This window comes from Elgaria multicarinata, chromosome 1 (genome assembly GCF_023053635.1).
Source record: "Elgaria multicarinata webbii isolate HBS135686 ecotype San Diego chromosome 1, rElgMul1.1.pri, whole genome shotgun sequence".
Taxonomy (NCBI): Eukaryota; Metazoa; Chordata; class Lepidosauria; order Squamata; family Anguidae; genus Elgaria; species Elgaria multicarinata.
The window spans coordinates 154,630,110-154,650,813 of NC_086171.1; the positions used below are offsets into that span (position 1 = coordinate 154,630,110).

Below are 20,704 nucleotides of genomic sequence, written 5' to 3' on the forward strand. Positions count from 1 at the left end.
TTTAACTATGCACTGTGTGAAGGAGCCCTTCGTTTTATCTGTCGTGAATCTCCCACTAATCAGCTTCATGGGATGACCCCAGGTTCTAGTATTATGGGAGAGGGAGATGTCCTTCTTCTGATAATGAACAGTTCTGGAAATTTCCTTGGTGGGAATAACACCCTTATTACTTCTTTTCAGCTAGGTAAGGACCAGGACCATTCTATTTATTTAATTTAAAACTTATACATATTTTAAATAAATACAAAATAAATAGAATAAAGTATTTGTCTCCTCTGACTCCCGTCTTTGTGCCTTTTACCATGCTTAGAACTACCTTCCCTTCCTTCCTATTAATCAAGCTGATTTACTATAAGATCCTCCATCAAGAACACTGTTTTAACAAAACCTGTAATGAACCAGTCTAGTTTCACAGCACCCACTCCTCTGTTGGCATTTTTATTATCCCCCATCTCTAGGGCCAGCTCTAGGCCCATGGGAGATCTCAGCATAGTGATTTTATGGTATTCTACCCCCACACCAACCTCCACCTGAGATTGGCAGAGGTTCTCCCAATGGCGGTCCCAGGCAGCCACACCATCATTTAAATTTCCCACAATGTCCTGGAATGATGTTACATTGGGAGCATTGTGGGAAATTTAAATGGCAGCTGCTTGGCTACCCAGTACGTAGTGGCAGAAAATGTGCTGGGGTCCCAGCAGCTGCCGAAGGGTGCCATGTGGTGATCTTGTTCATGCCTGCCCATTTCCTTCAATTCTGTCAGTTGTAGACTGTATACCTTCTGTGTAGAGACTAGTCATGTTGGCACTATCAAAACAAGCCACCATGGGTTAAACAAACCATGATGGCTTGTTGTGAGCCATGGCGCATGTGAGGTGCGATCTGCATAATTACCACCCAGCTGAAACTTATCATGTCATCCAAACCCAGACAGCATGGCTTATTGGAAGGTTAAACAACCCTCAAATAACTCACAGGCTGTTATAGGGACAACACAATAAGCCGCAGCGTGGCGGTGATTACGCTGGCATGTGCTCCGGCTCAACTCAAGCCATCGTGGCTTGTTTTGCTTATGTGAACTGGGTCACTGGGTCATAGCTTCATTTTACAAAGCATAACACTGGCTCTGTTATAGTAACAGCTGTAGAAGTTGCTATAGGTTGAACCATTCCCCTTCCCCACCCCACCCAATCATTTGACCTTTGTAAAATAAGCTCAGACACCATGCTAAGTAGTGAACAACTTTAAGTTGACATACATTTGCATGCCAATGACTAATGGCCTATTCTAGCATCTAGGAAATTTGTAAACCCTATTACATGACACCTTCTCTGGGCTGATATGTAATGTACACAAGCTAAGTAGCTGCCCTTCACTGACCTTAAAGCAGCCTTATAGTTGGGTTCGGATTTATAATCTTTTCTTAGATGACACAAAATCAGCTCAGATTACACACACACACGGGTGAAAGCTGCTGTTCTTTGAAATAAAGGAGTGGCCAATTTGCAAGAAAACCCCGTTTTCCCTTTTATTTTAACTGATGTTATCTTCATTTGTTTTATGTTAATGTAAACAGCAAAATGTCTTGATAATTTCTGTTGAAGGGAGGTATAAAAGTGTATTAAATCATTTTTAAAGGCCATTTTGGGAGCAAATGCTCTGGTTTATAACTCCACAGACACTTTTTAGACAACTGCCCCACCTTGTAAAAATTAGACCACCTTTGTATCATAAAGGACCAAGGTTGCAAAACGTGATTTTAAATTAAAGCATGGAATCTTACTTTCCATATCTTAATGATTACGCCAATATTATGACATGACTGAGGACTCTGGTTGCAATATAAATATTTTCCTTCTTTTTTAGGATGCATGGAACACCCTGATGGCAAGAGTTAAAGAAACTTCACTTTTCAATTTGGTTCAGGGAAGAAATAAAAATACACAAGCTATTGACTCTGCTTCAAGGAACCACCACCACCACAAACTCTCATTGCTTCCATCAGACCCTGCCAACCTACCTACTTTCCCATCCGCCCTTGCAAGTAGCTCTAATCCAATATTATTATCTGAAAAATGGCTGGGCTAGCTACCGAGACAGTAAATTAAACGTTATGTATTAGTTTTTAGCGTGTGGTCCCGAGAAGTACGCTGGCCCCATTTATTCTACAAACCTCCAGAGCACCATGACAACGACCTCCGGAAAAAATGCAGGGCTAAACTAATCCCAAAGATGTCAATCTCAGACCCTCTTCTACATACGGCCGCCGTTTAGATGAATAAACTGTCCCTTAAAATTGTAGCAAGCAGTTCTATTCTAAATACCTCAGCAGCATGTTAAACACCATATCAGTGAGCCAAGCCCCTGCTCCAGCAACACACCGCACTTCATTTGTGTTTCTCATTTCTCCAAGGTGGAGTGACTACGTCTCCATTTAGGCAGTGTCAGGAGAATGATCAGGGACATAGATGGGATGAGCGGAGAGAGAGAGCAGCAGCAGCAGCAGCTTTGGAATTGAAAGTCCTGTCAACTTTAAATGCCCATCCGGCTATTTCCCCCCCCCACCCCCACTCCCGCCGTGGTATTTGGTTGTTGACTGGTGGGTTGTGCTCACAACTGGACACTGATTTGAACTAAGCTTGGCCTCACTAATGACACCACAACTATCTTTTGGAGCGAAAGAGAGTGAAAAATGAATAGAGAGGAAGAAAAAGAAACATATTTATAGACTAAGGAGGCTATAAGAACATAAGAAGATCTCTGCTGGATCAGATCAAAGACCTATCTAGTCCAGCATTCTATTCACACAGTGTCCAACCAAATGCCCACAGGAATCTCACAAGCAAGACATGAGTTCAACAGCACCCTTCAAGGGAATCCAGAGTCCATTAATCACATTAGAATAGATAGATCAAAATCAAGTCCATCTCATGTTGCAGGTAAAGATAGGAACGGTTTCCAAAAAGACTGAAGGACACTTCTTTAGCACTTACAATTTGCACTTTTTTTAGTTCAGCATCAAAGGAAATGGAAATTTGACATCATATCCCACCCTCAGGATTAATAAGCATGGAGGTCAATGTAAGGTCACACTATCTCTTGATTAATCCCACGTTAGGCTAAAAATCTGGAAAACATGTCTGTAGTATGAACTTCCTGAAGCAGTATTTCCCCAAGCTGTGGATTGTGGAAAAATACTGCTAATCCTATTCTAATCCTGCACTCTCTTGCAGGTCAAGTTCCTACTCTGGCATGCAGTCTCTTTTCCCTTTATTTAAGAAGGGAAGGCTGAGGGAGAAGACACTGCTGCACATTCTGCTTTTAAAAATTAGGGTCTAACATACACTTTCCACAGAACACCACTTTCTTCATTCAAACAGAATAGGGGCAAAATAGGACAGAGCCTGTATTTGGACCATCCAGTTGTTTCTGAATAAACAAAAGTCTTGGAAGGAATTCACCGAATCTGAAAACTTTTAAGTGCTTATCATGGTACAAGACAAAGTACACATGCAAATAAATAAAGGTTTCAATCCTAAAGCTGAACAAAGACTGTCTGAGGGGCTGTAAGAAGTAGCATAAGTGCAACTCCACTGAGAGAGAGGAGGTTCAACAGTTTTGTTGTTTATTCGTTCAGTCGTTTCCGACTCTTTGTGACTTCATGGACCAGCCCACGCCAGAGCTGACAGCTTTTATGCCTTGGAGGATGCTCTGTTATTTTGGTAGAAAGTTCTGCCTGCGTAGATGTTCCACCAGCAGTGTCTTGCTGGTGCTAGGGGTGCAAACGGGGCATATCAGAGACAGCCTTGGGTCCAAAGCCCCTTCATTTCCCTGGCATCAACCCCACAAAGGGCCCTCAATCACATCAGCCCTGGAACAGGCAAAGGTAATTCCCTGCCATTTGAGACAATGGCCTAATCTACACCAAGCAGGATACTGCACTATGAAAGCGGTATATAAAAGGCAGGAGCCACACCAAGCAGGATATAGCAGTATAAAAAAGGTATATGGTATGTGTCAATAGGCCCCAACAGTTATCTGTGCACTTCAATGCTGCTGTAAAGCAGTAATGTGGCTCCTGCCTTTTATATGCAGCTTCCATACCACTTTCATAGTGCAATATCCTCCTTGGTGTAGATTAAGCCAATGAAACGAGAAAAGGGAGAGAATGAAAAATGAAAAAGTCTGTCCACCTCCACCCTGGCTGCAGCGAGTTGCAAGGACTTTGTACGTGGCAGTTACTCCACCACAGAATCTCTTGCACCACACACACAAGGATTGCCCTGAAAATTAAATTAAATAGTGGCCACTAATAACTTACTTTATAATCATGAGGTTGGGTTTTTAAAAGTAAAATTCTATGTTTTTTCCAAGAAATGTGAATTACTATGATTGGGACTTATGATGGTCCAGCAGACTTTGCTCCCAGGAAGTTACCACTGACAAGAGAGAAATATGTCATCATACTCCTATCAACACTGGGTCATCTTCCTTGTCCTCTGAAAGAAACTTGAAACTTCTAGCAGAATGGGTGAAATCAGAAAAATCAGGTAAAGCTTTCAAAGGATTTTAAATTTTTCCTTTGTTTCTTGAACTGAACCAATGGAATGGCATCAAAATTCCTGCTCCATGATAGGGGTGGGGAGTGGGGGAAGCCTAAAAAATAAATGCTCCCAAGCCACCCAACAACTTGACTCCACTAAAAATTGCCTAAATATCCACTGTTGGTACTGCCTTCTTCATAGCTTTGGGACTTTTTGGCCACAACATCTAGCATGGAGGATGCAAGATGTATTGCCAATTGTCCCAATTATGCTGGAACAAGACCCCGAAGTCCAACTTCTTTCTAAGCATTTGTCTGAAAAAGAACCCAAACCCGATCAGCCACAGCTCCATTCCCTATTACCATTCCACGGCAAAGCACCATTTCACTGTCGAAAGGCAGAGCAAGGGAGACTTGTGCGAGCGCCAGCAAGGCCTCATATTTCTAGCACCCCTTTAAATCATCTCTCCGTTGGGTAAAGGCACTCTCTGTCGAGGTTATAAACCCTAAGAGGATCAGCCTCAGCATTACACCTGGGGCAAGCTAAATAAAAAAAGGTCACCGGTGCTTTTTAAACATGGACAAAAAAGCAGTAAAATGTGTTTGGAGAAAAAAAATCTGGCATTAAATCATGACTTTTTGCCTGGCTTGCCTCATTAAAAGTGGCCTTTTGGAAGGTAAAATTATCATTGTAAGCGATAAGATCTTTAAGAAAATAATTCACGGCTTCTTCACCCTTTAATATGATAGCCGCCACTGGCTAATTTTTTTCTTAATGGCAACGAGGCCATCAATCTTGTCCAAGCCTTGCTCTCACCCTCGCTTCCCTCCCCTGCCACCTTTTCAAGCAACCATATTCCCTACTCAGCTCACAGGAGCAACTGTCTGTCTTCCCTGCTTCTGCTCTAATGCCTTCCCAACTTGACAAATCCCCCTTTGAAGAACATGCTAAGAGGCAAAGCTCAGTTACAATCTGTGAGAGAGAACATGGGCAGAGGGCACTACTGCACAAATTGAAATCAGGAAATGAGGTGCAGTTTGTTCAGTGGGGAAGGCGATTAAACATTAGGACTGGGTTGCCCTGGGAAGTGGGGGACTCTTAATCATGAATATCCTTCAGACAAGGCTAGGACACCCATAAATAACAGCTCTAGTCAATCCCAAACTTGTGCACTCAGGATCATTTCACAGTGCAATTCCTATACAAGTCAACTCAACTGTAGGTTCCACTGAGTTCAATGGGACTTACTCCCAAGGAAGCGGGTGTGGAATTGTAACCTCAGTGTCTCATAAGGGGCAACTCTTCTGCACCACAAAATGGGCTCAGAGTCCAATGCTGAATTGGTTTATGTATATGGTAGGACTGTCTACTAGGTTCTTTAATAACAGTTTAAACATATAGTCCCTATAAAAACTAAAATAAACTAAAATAAAGGGTGTTTTTTTAAAAAAAAAAGTTGTATGTTTATTATACAGTTATAATAATTTAACTCTTGATTATATTTCTCGTCTTGTTTTCTATTCAATGATACATCCATTTTTTCCATCACAGGATGGAACACTGAAAATCATTATTCTAAAATACTGTCATTTCAGTAGGAAACAAAAAGAGGTAGCTTTTATTTAATTATGAATGAATAATTAATCCAGCCCAATAGCATCTGTATATAAGGCTGACTTTCTTTGTCCTGTGCAATAGCTATTTTCCTGGCATGCAGCAACCCAAGGGAGTATCTACTGGTAGGCTGGACACAGAAAACAAATACAATTGAATTATGTTGTACAAGGAATACTATAGTCAGCCGCTCAGTATTATTTTTCTGGTATGAAGAGTGCCACAGGAAATACTCTTGGGCTTGATCACCCATGTGCTGGTCTCATGACCTAATAACGCAGGATGCATTGCTAGCAAATAAATTAAAATTGCATCGTTGGCACACAGATTCCTTGAAAACATAAGAAAAGCCCTGCTAGATCAGACCAATGGTTTGTTTAGTCCAGCTTCCTTCCTTCAACAGGGGCCAACCAATGACCACAGGAAGACCACAAGCAGCACACAGAGGACAACAAGATGGTGGTCATCAACACATCCTACAGAAGTGAACTCCATTAGTTTAACCATGTGCTGTGTGAAGTACTTCCTTTCATCTGTCCTGAATCTCCCACCAATCAGCTTCACTAGGTGACCTGAGGTTCCAGTATTATGAGCGAGAGAGAGAAATGCATCGTTCTCCACACCATTACACTCCTGTGGGCAAACAAAAGGAGACAGTGGAAGACAGCATTGGTGCAAAGGCAATGCCTGGGTGCTTTCTCAAGAAGTTACATCTACTCTTAAGCAAGGAAAAGCAGACAGGAATGGCCATAGCTTGAAAGACACTGATAAAAGGGGAAGGCAGAGAATGAGCTCCCTAAAATTCTGCCTTGAAATGAAGGAAAAGTCAAAGAGGAGGACAAAAATGACAATGGGTGCTTCCCAACTGGATCTGTTGTGGGAACTAGAGACAACTTTTGCCAGTTCTATCAATCCACATAAGAACACATGTAGCATAAATGATGGATAGCTCCATATATGAGGGTAGATGTTGGTGCTCCTGAAAACACCTTTTCTCAACCCCCTTGTCCTGGGTTAAACAACCAAGGAATTGCCATTATGTGCAAACCAGTCTTTGTGTGAGAGGTGGAGCATTGTGTTTCTCTGCACTGAAAGCAATACAAGTCCAACTATGCAAGTATGAACATTCTGGAATGGGTGTATCTGTCTAATGTTTGTGCTAGGTCAGGGATGTAAAGAAGGTAGATCGGGATCCACTCATAGATCACCATAAGATTTGCAGAAGATCAGTATTAGTTTTGTTTAACTATCACAATAAAAAAGTCTGTTAGGATTCCTGACTTTTAATAACTCTAACTGTAGCTTTATCCCCGTATATCCAAGTCATCCCAGTGTTTCCTTAATGAAGGACTGTAGCTAGGTAATAGGCTCCTTCCCCTAGATATGGCTCCAGTTGGTGAACCTCAGAATTGTAGTAAAAAACACACACGAAGTAGTTCCTGCAAACCTGACGTCTGCCCACTCATGTGCTAGGTGAATTATAGTCTCTTATGCTCACTGTGTGGATACAGCAAGTGCCCATGCATGTCAGATACATGCATGTATGGGCTTACATAAACATGTGAGTGTGCTGTACTAGCCCTGAGGATTCGAGTGGGAGGGAGCGCAAGGAGGGACATATATGAGCTGCGTGTACCACCCACCCCCCGGAAAATGCATCAAAATTGCAGCACATCCTCGTTGTCCGCTCTCCCAGCCCTAACTACCTCCTCCCTGTCTAAGAGACAGGTCAGAAGTCAGCACTGGGAAGCGGTGAGCCAGCAGCAGTGACACTCTGTTTCCTTTCAAGGCCACCCATTTGAGACTATTAAGTGCTGGGCTCCTGCTTTTTGATAGCCCCGAAAACACAGGCAGTTTATTTCTCTTAAACAATCAATCACAGCTGCTGTCAGCACAACAAATACCCTAACCCTGCTTTTTACATCTCGCTCTGGCCTTTCCCTTCTCTCCTTCACAAAGTGTTTCCTGCCTGATGCGTTAGACTTTAACTCTGCCATCTAAATAGGTACTTATCACTTAACATGGAGGTGATGGTTTGACATGTTTTCTGTCTCCTGCCCTCCCCTGCATGGTGGGGAAGCAGTCAAAGTGTTGCTAATAGCTGTTATCACTTGGGAACTGTAACCCGAATGCAATGAGTGATACCAGACTTAGTTGTGCTTTATAACCGCACCAGGGATATCGGCGTTCGACGATATGAACACCGGCATCTGTTATTCTCTGACCCTTTCCCAAGGCCCAGTCAAGCCCACAAACACCCACGGACTCCTTTGCGGGCTTGAGGCCCCGAATCCAGAAGGCCACAGGAGCATTTAATAGAGAAATGATGAATGAAGAAAGTAAGCTTCAACTTTGTGACTTCTGGCAAACTGACCCCTTGTTTGTGTTACACCAAAGACCAGTGCAGTATTCTCTATGCCTCAGAGGGAGCCAAGGAAGGAAAGGACTTGACCAAGATTGCATGATGTCATATGAGGGCCCCAGTTAACTTTGCACTCTGCCCTTGGTATCAGACCTGGAAACAAAGGAAGCTGCCAGTCAGACCATTTGTCCATCATGCTCAATATTGCTGACTCTGATTGCCAGCAGTTCTCCAGGGTTTCAGGCAGGGGACTTTCCTAGACCTACTTGCAGATGCCTGGGATTGATCTGGGGCATTTTGCATGCAAAGCATGTGCTCTACCATTGTGGCAGTCTTCAAGAAATTTAAGGAAGGCATCTCTTAATACTGTTTTCCACTTAACTATTTGCACAGAAGTCAGACTTATATCTTATTTCAGGCTACAGCACACTGATAATCTATCACACACTCCAGAGGGATAGGTTTGAACCAGTTTTAAATAGCCAGAGAATCTTCTCCTTCTCCTCTGAGTTTTCAAGTGTGTGATGCTTTAAGAAGTTGGTTTGCTGGAAGAAGGAAAAATCCTAAATCCAGTTGCTTGGAAGTAAGACTCATTGATTTCAATAAAGCTTACTTCCAATAAAATATACTTAGGATCACAGTGTTAGTGGATACATTTTCAAACTTAATTACATCTACCCAATCTTCCTCGCAGTATTTTCTCCCACATGAATACCAGCCCTAAGTGCTGACATATTTCAAATACACATGGACAGTTTTCTGGTTTCCCCCTCTTCCCTACAGCCACAATGAGCAGATTTAATTATTAATCTTTTATCGTCTATCACTTTTAGAGATGAAGCCCTGAGGTGTTATGTGATTTCCCCAAGGTCATCATAGAATACATGGCAAATCTGCTACTAAGGATCCAAGACTACAGACCCAGGAGTCTAGCTACATAGTACCTTTCCTGGTTCAAGCCCAAGAGAAAATCCAGAAAAGAACATGCTGTCTACACTGAGATACTTGAAAAGTATTTAGTCAAATACTTGGAAAATATTTCATCAGCGGGCCTAATGCAGTTCCACAATTGTCTTCGTAGCTATGAAGGGTGGTGGTGGAGGGAGAGGATCAACGAACTCAAGTGACATTCGCTTAACAATTAAGCGGAAACCTGGATTTGACTGCCAAAATAAGTGTGATCAGTCTGTGATCAATCATCCGCCAGCCCATGTAGCTGGAGAACAAAGATATTAACTTTGTAAATATAATTGCAAATCTGAAAATATATTATAATGATAGCCCCAACCACTTCACTGAGACTAGTATGCCTAATTTCCACTGTAAATCTATTCCTAGGAAAACAAGTATCTTTATAGATACTGCAATGGGGAAGGATCTGGTGAGGAAATCCCTTTAATGTACAGACTAAAATTGCTAAAAGGTGCAGGGAAGATGGGTGGCTTTTCTTATAGTGGTAAAGAGGAAGTTCAACCACCAGGCGAAACTGAATACAGAATTCCTTTCCTGAAATTAGTTAAATGAATTATTTTACTTAGTGAAATTTCTTACTCACTAAACATTTTCTTACTCATGAAAAAAACTTGCCGGTTACTGTCCTGTCCAGTTTTCTCAAGAAACTCCCACTACAGCAGGAGTAATTCAGCACCCGTTGGAAGCTGTTGCAGCAGCAGCAGTTCAGGACCTGGAACAGCAGCCAAGAGCAGAGGGCAGGAAAACTGCCTGAAGACTGCAGGCTTGTGCCTGACCCCCTGGTTGTGCTAAAAGCCACTCTCTGCATCATAGAATCATAGAATAGTAGAGTTGGAAGGGGCCTATAAGGCCACGTGCTAGACACAAAGAAGTAGCTTCAGGTCTGATTTTGGAGCCCACACAATGGTCTAGCTGAATCATGATGTGAAGAGAAAGGGAAAAGGGGTTCTGAACATTGAGGAAATGTCCTGATGCAGCCCTTTCTCTAATGGATATTTCTAATAATTAAGTTAATAATCACCAGTATTACTGCATGATCATCTGGGGCTCATCCCCACAAATGGGAAGAGCTATTGAATTTGCTCTAATGCCTTGCCATGAAAACCAATCCAGTATAATGGGTAACAGTTCCTTACGGGTAGAAAATGTGCAAATCACAGCCATATAGGAATGTGGAGAAAATGAGTAGGAAAAGAAGGGGCTGAGATTATTAAAGGGTTTGTGATCACACATACATGCCACATAGATATGAACATTGATTGTAAGCATTTTTCATCTGGGAAAAAGAAGGATGAGCCCACTAGATATGTGAATCCCCATTGCTCTTCTGTGATGGAAGGCAGCAGGACAGAGCACTCTGGTTTTCACATGGAAGAAATTGTGAGGATCAAAATCTCTGTCAGCTAGCTAAGAGGTGGGACTGCATAACTTTCTGACAATCCTTATAACCTTCAGGGGGGAAATTGTGGGAAGGGAGGGCTCTCTCATCAAGCATTTGCATCTGTTGGAATTCTTTTATGTTGAACAAATACTGACATGCAGTGGTCAAAACAAGGAAATAACTTAATAAGAAAGCATGCCTTCCATTTAAATTAGATTTTCACTGCAATATTTAGTGCCCTTCCTTTTGTTTTAAAAGCTTACAAACATGAGCTCACACCTCAAATTATGGGCATGATCCACCATCACCCCTCCACAGGCACAGATGGATGCATGGAATGGGATCAGCATAGGGCTCAATGGAGCATAAGTATCTTGTGGGGAAGGGGCTTGGGGAGGGGAAGTACGGGAGGCATGCACAGGCCTTCTGTTGATATGTCAAGGCTAGCGATGTGCATCTTCATGTATGTTTGTGGCTGATACTAAGTTGGCAATGGACTCAATTGAGAAAGCTCAATTTAGTCCTATGCCAATCCCCTTCTGCCTGTGCAGCTGCACATATGGGGAGGGGGATGGACCATGTCTTAGGTTTCTAGCCTTCATGATTGTAAGGAAAAGCCCCGACCATATGCTAAGCATTAAAGATATACAAACCTTAAAGACTCAGAAATCAAACATGGTACCAGTGGCATCTCCATTAACTGGAGACCATCTATGCTCATTCCTGCCATTCCTTCCCTCTCTCTCTCCACCCCCCTAAGTAACTGTGGGGAGTCCCAACAAATCAGGGATTAGGGGAAGGGCTTCAATATCAAAGAATGGTGTTTTCAGGTAGGCTTGAGACCTGGCATATTTTTGCCCTTATAAATTAAGTCCTAGAAATATTAGCTTAGATTTACACAAGGCTAAAGCGGCTGATCTTAGCCTGCCAAAGTCCAGCCCCCAAACTCTGTGCAATTTTTGCAACATGCCAACCTTTTCTTCAAGCAAGTGCCACTTGAGAATAACAATTCCGATGCCAAGTGGCTGAGAGAAGAATTCAAAAGATCCCTCTTTTTAATGTTCTAGGGAGGGCGGGGCGTGGGGGATCAATGTGGTGCCAGTAGATGAATGATCTTGGTTACATAGGACCCCTCAACTATCCTGCCTTAATCCCTTCACTCAAAGCAAATGGGATTCTTTGTTGTTTGAAGCTTCAAAGGCCCGTCCCTGCTGGGAGAAAAGGCCTTTTCTGGTTATCTGGTGACTGTCCCTAGCTCACTATATTTACCTCCAAACAGCTAATCTGCCTATTGAACTCCTCCTCAGGCTTGGTGTTTCGGACGGAGGAGTTATCTGCATCCAGCAATAAGCACAAGCGAAATGCGCTAGACAAGAGCTGCTTTTCATGCTGCTTTTGCCCTTTTCTACTCCCTTGCGATGCACAAAGGCAAGTGTGAAGATCCTTGATTTTTAATTGATGTCTCCCCCTCCCACAGCCCTGAACTTCTATGCCTGCTTCTGTTTTGTTTGTTAGTTTGTTTGTAGGATCAAAAATATCAACTCTTGATCTACCAGAGCAGCATTGTGATAGCACAATGTAAGGCCCAACACACACACACACACACACACACACACACACACACACACACAGAGCAGCCTGGGACAGCAGGTAAAACATTGGCTGACTGGGATTTCGACCTGGTTCTGAGGGCCATTTCAGACATTATTTGGAAATAATCCTGTATTGGCTGTTAAGTACACATTTGTTGAGGAGCTGCAGCCAACCTCCAGGCACCTTTGTATAGAAGAACAGGCTGTAAGCTAAGTGCACCACTGTCCTTAAATCCAACAGGTGGAAATTGGAAGGAGAACAGGAAGAACTACTGCAAATATCCCCAGGCATCTCACCAAATAGGAGTATTCTCCCTGGTTGCTGGCCACCTAAAATGAAGGCAACATTACAAGTTTTGATTCTCTGACCATGGGGACCTTAGGGCCAATGCCAGTGAAATCTGGAACCATTTCAGAATGCCAAAGTTGTTTTGCTATAGCTTCTAGGCATCCCTCATCATGTATTAAGGCACCACTATGAGGGGCGCACGTCCAGACATAAAGACTTGTGTGACTGTCCCCTACGCAAGGAATGCTGTGGTCTGTGTTCACCAGAGGTGTGCAAAAAACAGGATCTAGATTTCTGGGTGATTTGAAGTGGATCAGCATGGATGTCTAACTCCCGGCTGTTTAACAATGCCCCCCCCCCCCAATCCATCCCCAATTATATTGCTGAAATACAGAAAGCTGGGGGTGAGTGGCAATCAAGAGTAGATTTTTGTTTGAAAGTACTGTGAGTGCTATTCAGCTTTGGTACTGAAAACAAGTTCCTGGGCTCAGAATGATTTAATTATAACTGTGCATCTTTTGTACCAGGCTCTGGTTGGTGGCTCTTTGCGTTCTAATGAAAAAAAAAATATCCCACAAGCCTGACGTGTGCCTTCTCTTGGTGTGAGGGACAGACATATTGATACGAAGATGGTGACAGGGAGGGCAACTTGGATCAAGGAATGGAATGATTGTGGGGGCAAGGAAGAGAATGGAAATTAACAAAATGTGACTGCATTTGGCTCACTTACCTTGGGAGTGCCTGGGGCCATGACATCCTTCAAGATAGAGTTCTTACTGCCAAAAGAGAAGAGAAGAGTATAAGTACCATCATGAATGTGGGCAGAGAACTTCCCAAAGGAGGAGTTTGCAGAGGATATTTTGCTTTGTTATAAGATGAGCCCCTGAGCTCACCCTTTCCATGCAGAGGTTAGAAGCTCATCACTATCAGACTGGATTGTACGGTCTGATTATCCAATTCCCCAATCTCCTTGCCCTATTACTCATGTATGACATTTGTATTCCACCTTTCCACCAAGGAGCTCAGACCAGTTTTGTTTTTGAGGTTGATGTTTTTAACCTTGTAACACTTATCCATGTTCTGGTAACATTTCAGAAACATCAGTTAGTTCAAAACATAGCTGTAAGGTTAGTAACTGGAACTGGCCAATATGTTCATGTGACACCAGCGCTTAGGCAACTGCACTGGTTTCAAGTCCATTTCTGAGCCAAATTCAAAGTGTTGGTGTTGCCCTTAAAAGCCCTAAATGCCTTGAGACCAGAGTATCGAAAGGAATGTCTCCTCCCATATGTACCTGTTTGAGTCATCTTTGGACATCCTCCTCTAGGTGCCCCCATTGAAGGAAGCTAGATGGGTGGCTCCAAGAGAGCGGGCCTTCTCAGTTGTGGCACCCCATTTATGTAATGAACTCTCCAAAGAGATTGGCCTGGCACCTAAGGTGTTTTTTTTTTAGGTGGGGGGGGGGGGTTGACACCAGGCAAAGACCTTATTTTTCTCCTAGGCATTTTAGAGACCTAGTTCTAAGTCTATATCACTGTTTTATTGATTCCTGTGCTGCTCATGTATGATACTGTATTCTTTTAAATATTTGTAGTGTTTTTTATAGTTTTAAGTGTTTCTGTGGCATTTTAGTCTTTTAACTCTGTAATTCAGAAAACACTGGTTATAGGGTGAATTAGAAATGAAATAAATGAAAAAAATACACCCCCTATAAAATAGATTAGGCTGAGCAAGAGTGACACCTAACATTGCCTGTAAACATTTTAGGTCAGTAGGAATTTAAACCTGGATTGTCTGCATTCAAACCCCTATTCTACCTACTGAACCACATTCAGTGGTTCTGTATTGGTTCTGTAGTATAAGCATGTTCCATCCATATACTTCTCACCCTAGATTAATCCAGCTTTTCATGTCTAATAGGGTGTCAGGCAAATGGGAAAATATGCCATCAAGTGTCATAAAAAAGAACAAGGCCATTTGACTGGACTGGATCCTGCTTTTAGAGGCCTCTTGGGCAGCACAGCCTAGAAAGGCTCTATCTGTTGGGTTTGTCAGGTGAGGGGACTAAAGCATGGCAGCAAGTGGTGGAGGGAAGCAAAGTATGCAAGTTGAGAAGATGTACTAGAGTCCCCTGTATGTCACAGGGGCCTCTGGGGCACATAGCCTAGGAAAAAGGCCTAGCCAAGTCAAAGGCAGCATGTTCTACCTTACAGCTTGCTCAGGCCTCACCTAAACTGAGTGTGTGCTCTAGAGTCCCTAGCCAGGCTTCTTATTTGTCATCATCCCAAGAGTCAAAACTCTTTGGGTGGTTCACAAAAATTACAATTCATAAATACAAGATAATAAAAGCATAGTATAATTTTTTTTATCATACACATTCTTTTTAAATGGAATGAGAGTCAACTGAGAGTCAAAATAATGGAACTCATTTTCAGTTGGCAGACTCCTTATTTATTTATTTTTATTTATTACATTTTTATACTGCCCAATAGCTGAAGCTCTCTGGGCAGTTCACAAAAATTAAAACCACGAAAAGCATAAAAACAACCAACAATTTAAAAACACGAATACAAAATACAATATAAAAAGCATATATCAGCTCTGGGATCTTGCAAACACCCAACCCTGCTGACCTCTGGCACTGGCCATGTTGGCTAAGGCAGAATCTTGGATAAAACTGCAGCCCAATCAGAGTAGGGGGCATGGAACTGAAAACAAGGTGTGCTGAAGCAATCAGAGATTATTTGGGAAACCATCAACAGACATACTGCCATGAAGAAAAGTATCCACAAGACACTAGCAATACAGCAACGTAATAGCAACACTGCTACCGTTTGTGGGGCACGGATATTGCTCGATAACTCTACAAGCACACACCACCTTGTTTGACCAGAAATCTTGTGGCAAAGTGGCTGCCCTGTAGCCCATAATGTGACTGGCACCTCACTGCTAGCACACTGCCAGGGCACAGGCATTCATAACAACTGTGTCGTTACTCTGTGATTGATTACAGCCCCTCTCATATCAGAGGGCATTTGATGTGCAGCTACATTTCTAAATATAAATTGTTAACATTTCTCCACAGTTCATGACATCCATGAGAGACTTAGGCCCTTGAACAGAATTCATGTATTCATGTCTAACAGGAATGAAAAACATTAGATACCACACAGGATTGGGTCAGAGGAAGAGAAGGTGAGAGGGGAAGAGAGAGCGGGGTGGGGTGGGAATAACTAACATCAGATAGGCCTTTCTCTAGGTTGAAGGAATTCCTTCTTCTTTTTTTGGTTGGTTGATTTGTTAATTTCACTCCATTTCTATTTAACGGCTGGAAGGAGGTTCACACCAGGGTGATCCTCCTCCTTCCCGCCTTCCCTGGAGCAAGATGCTTCAGATTTAATAATGCCTTTCACCCTCACTCGAGACAGGTTAAATTTGAAACAATTACATATCAAAGGCGACGGGGCGGGGAGACCCCGCACTGTAATTTTTTTGGTTATTAAAGTAATCTCTCTCATGTAAATTCTCTCGCTAACATGCCACAAACAGCATTAGGAAATAAATGATTTCCCCATGATTCAATTTACTGATACAAAGCACCTGCAACAGGCAAAAATGGGGCTCTGAAATATGTTACCCAAGCTGATGTCTTATGCTTGCAGGGCTCTCGCAGCTGGAGGTCCCTCTCCATAGCCTTGGGTGTGTGTGTGTGTGTGTGTGTGTGTGTGTGTGTGTGTGTGTGTGTGTGATGGATGGGTGGATAGGTGGAAGGGAGGGTGGTTAAGAGAGGAGGAGGAGGAGGATGGGGAGAGAAGGAATTGTACTTAATAATAAAATTTGTATGCAAGTCGGCATCCCGAGCTAGGGATGACTGATCGGCAGCCAGAAAGTATTAAAAAGCCTTGCTAAACAGATGCTGACAATAGAACAAGACATATCAAATCAGATCTATTCCAGGAGCATTAATACACACACACACACACACACACACACACACACACACACACACACTTACTTCTTCTCAATCACAGCAATATGGGAGACATCAATAAATTTTTATGAGACTTTTAGAAGATCAACATGCGACTGGATGTGACAAAAAAGCAATGTGGCTGTCATGTTCGCTTTGTCGGGGACACTTTAGCCCCAGATGTCGAGCTGTGGCAGCAGTGAGTAGAAATTGAATTTGGCTGGCTTTAATCTGCCTTTCATTGGCAGATGGCTGGGTGTTGCAAAACGAAGCAAGGAGAGTTGTTTGGAAGGTGCTGGTTCCTATAGAGACTGCAACTTTCCATGCAACCTCTGTCCATTACATAAAAGCATGAGGCTCCTTTGTCACAAATACTGCTCCCCACAAACCAAAAACCAAAAGACCAAAGCCTTCTCCACTTTCTCCCTATAGCCAATGTGACTTTGTTTGGGTTCTATGACCAAGAGCTGGACCTTCATGCATGTTACAAGAAGGGAGGAGATCAAATTTATCCACCTTTTACCAAGAGAAAATGTGTGTGTATATGTACGCCCAAATAGCTTCATGGTGCTTTGTAACATTCAATCAATTCTTCTTTTCTTTGGACATAGTAAGGGAAGGAAGAATTAATTGAATATTACAAAGTATATTGAGAATATTTGGGCAGGAGACTAAGTGCTTTGATTCTACCCACAATACCCATGGAAAACAAGCATGAACAGCACAACTCAAGATTGCTTAGGTTGTGGTAACTACTCTACCTTGATTAACGTGGAGTATAAAAATGTGATTTTTTTTGGATATGGCGTCAGAGCATTAAGACAGTCTGGTCAGACCAAGGACCCATGCAACCTTATATTGGGCCAGTTCAGACAACACACTAAGCCATGGTTAGGCCGCTAAGCCTTTAGCAGCAAATGGTTAGTGAGCATGTTTAAACCGTGGTTATGTAGCCATCATGGTTAGGAACGGTCCACAAGACACACTAAGCCATTATGTTTAGCTCAAAATGCTTAACCGCCGTGGCTTAGAGTGTTGTCTGAACAGGGTCAATCTCTTTTATTGGTTGGTTGGTTGCTCACATTGGTTGCTTCAGTATAAGGGCACAGAAGCCAGCACAAGGATGACTCTCAGAATTTCCTCCATCTCAGCCTTCTCTTCTTGAATCCAAGGCTTGTCAGAGAGATTATTCCTTTAAATACATAGGATTCTGTATATACAGGTAAATGTGTGGTGAGTCTGTCCCTTCAGAGAGTCACTAGCGTGATGGTTTGAAAAACGAGAGGCCATAAGCAAAGAGAAAACTTCCTTCCCATAAACAGGCCTGGCAAATTAAAAATGGTAAAAGGGAAATCACGACCTTTAAAGTTCAAACACTTTTCGGCACCTTTTAAAGTTTTCTGCTCCAGGCCCTTGCAAAGAGCATAATCTTTGGAGACCTCAGAATTCTCTTTAATCACTAAGCAAGTCAGCAGCGGTCTGAAATGATCACACATTTACATAGTAATAACCTCAGCCGACACTCCCCACATTATTTCATGGCCAGCATATTGCCACACTGCGAGCAATCCATGTGGTTTAAATTATAACCCAAACATAGGAAATTAGTTGCTAACTATGATCTTCACAGGTTTGTCTGACATTTCTAATTAAGATGATTTACATAGAATTATCCTTTGAAAGCAAAAACTGGTGTTTTGCTAGCTAATAAAATATAATTACTACATACCCACCCATCTACCCACCCTTTACAAGTTACAGTTAGTTTTAATCTGTTTGGGGAATTGTTTATCCAGTTAATTATGATAGCACAACTTACTTGCCTCTTTTAGGTAGAAGCAAATTACAACAAGGAAGGAATATACAGATGAGGAACAGAAACAACCCTCTAAAAGGCGGAGGAGGGACTTAGTGGACAGGATTTTAATTCTAGGGTTTTGCATTATAGCTAAGATTAATTCATGTTTCTATGTTGATCCATTTTCTATGAAAATGTGCCATGGATGCACAAATATGTGTGCAAACATTTAGATATGTACACATGTGCTAAGAAGATGAACTATTTTATTTATTTACTGATAAATACATTTTTTTTATTTATTTGTAACATGACTGACCCTAAGCACTCAGACTGCAAATCACAGTTCATCTTCCTCTTGAACATTTTGTCTGGAAAAAAATGCTTTGGGACCTCAAAGCCTGCTTCCATTCTCATAAAAACTAGTTGGTCCAAATGTCACTCTGTGTTTTATCAGCTCAATGTGGCTGCTAGTATTTTAGTCTAAAGTTAACATCCATTTTCCGCTGTTACTAATAACAATAATTTTGTTATCTTCCCACAAGTCTTGTTTAACAGCATGTCTGAATTGACAATGACGCAATGCAACAGTCCGAATTATCTGGAGATGTATGACTATGAACTCACTTCCTGAATCTTGCCTTACACTGGTCTCCACTGTGTACTTCCTGCTTGTGCCATACTGGTCACTTGACTTGTTCACCACAAGGATTCTGATTTTCAATGTCTCAATTTCTTTTGGATGCCCAGCCACTCTATGGTTTGTTTTCCACTATGTTGATAAAATGATAGTGCTGAGTGATACACCACAGGCTTTGCATACTTTGCCAAGTCCTATATCCCACACACCCAGTTAAAAGATCCCGGTAGTGCTGGAAAGACCACTATATTATGATCCTGGAGAGCTGTTGACCACTAGTCTTATTCTCTATAAGAGAGTCACTCATGTCCTATTATGCTACTGGGCAGTATCTAATACTGCTGCTGAGCCTCCACTCTTTCTCTTGCGCCTGCAGGCCCACTGTGAGTATAACAGAAGCTAGTACTTTCTAAAACAACCATGGAACATGCCAAAACACTTGTGTCGAGAACAAGACATGTCAGTGAAGCTCCCCTCCCCCATTCCGGAAATGAGCATTTTGGCTCATTTCAGAGGTTTTTGGGGAAGCGCTGTCTTCCTGTTGCACTAGCGGTGGGTCCTGTTACTGCAAAGGTACTACCAAATGTACCCAATAAAACATCCACATTTACACTGAGTCTTACACTGAACAACATTGAACATGTTGTTCACTGAGTCTGAGAGAGACCCCCAGACATCTGCTATATAGAGGTCATGAGCTTCTCCCAACTCTAACTAACACCAAGGTGGTGACTTGATGCCTCATCCGGCATCTTAACGGCAGCCTAGCTGGTTCATTTTACAGGCATTTAAAATCAAGCCCCTTGATAACAATTCCTGTTTGGAACCAACAACATTTTACCTGGAATGTTCTGCTTATACAGTGACATCCAATAGCGAAAAGTGCTAGAATGGAAATTTTCAACTGCATCAAGAGTATCACAAAAACCAATAAACAAAGGCAGTGAAAAAGTGAATCGGAAATTTTAAATATCACTTGTAATCAGGAATTGTTCCTTGCGAAGGCTCAATACAGAGGAAGCTGCTCTCTCTCTCTCTCTCTCTCTCTGTGTGTGTGTGTGTGTGTGTGTGTGTGTATGTGGCCTCCATCAGGTAATGGTGACTGGGAGGGTTCTTTAACTACATGAGAGAAAAGTATTGGCTGGCAAATTCGGTAAGCACCATGATTCTGCTCACTGCCAGTTTTAGACAAAACATCAATGGGCCTAAAGGTCAGTTTCTAGGTTAGTCCATTTTATTTTGTTCACTTCCACCTACCAGTAGCCCAAACAAAATCTGAGGACAACATGACCATGATGGTACAACTGTTGATCATCGTGGCTGATAGCATGGGCCATGGAGGTACCTAAAACCTATTTGAAACCAGTGATAATGAGGCTGACAGGGTGTTTTGTTGGATACATCGCTTCGACATGGGATTTTCTCAAAAAAGAAAAGCTCAATTGTAGCCTTTAATGAATGCAGGTAATATTTGAAAATGTGATGCCAGTCTTTCCTTAGAAAGCTGCCTTATCCCAAGTTAGATCATAGGTCCATCTAGCT

General features: G+C 42.3%; 1 protein-coding gene across 1 annotated transcript in view; it reads right to left on the reverse strand.

Annotated features, from left to right (window-relative positions):
* Positions 1-20,704, reverse strand: part of RNF220 (ring finger protein 220) — a 334,291-nt gene that overhangs the window by 85,619 nt on the left and 227,968 nt on the right. Inside the window, exon 4 of the mRNA XM_063139823.1 lies at positions 13,485-13,530. Coding sequence (XP_062995893.1) covers positions 13,485-13,530 — 46 coding nt within the window. The remainder of the gene's footprint in view (positions 1-13,484; positions 13,531-20,704) is intronic.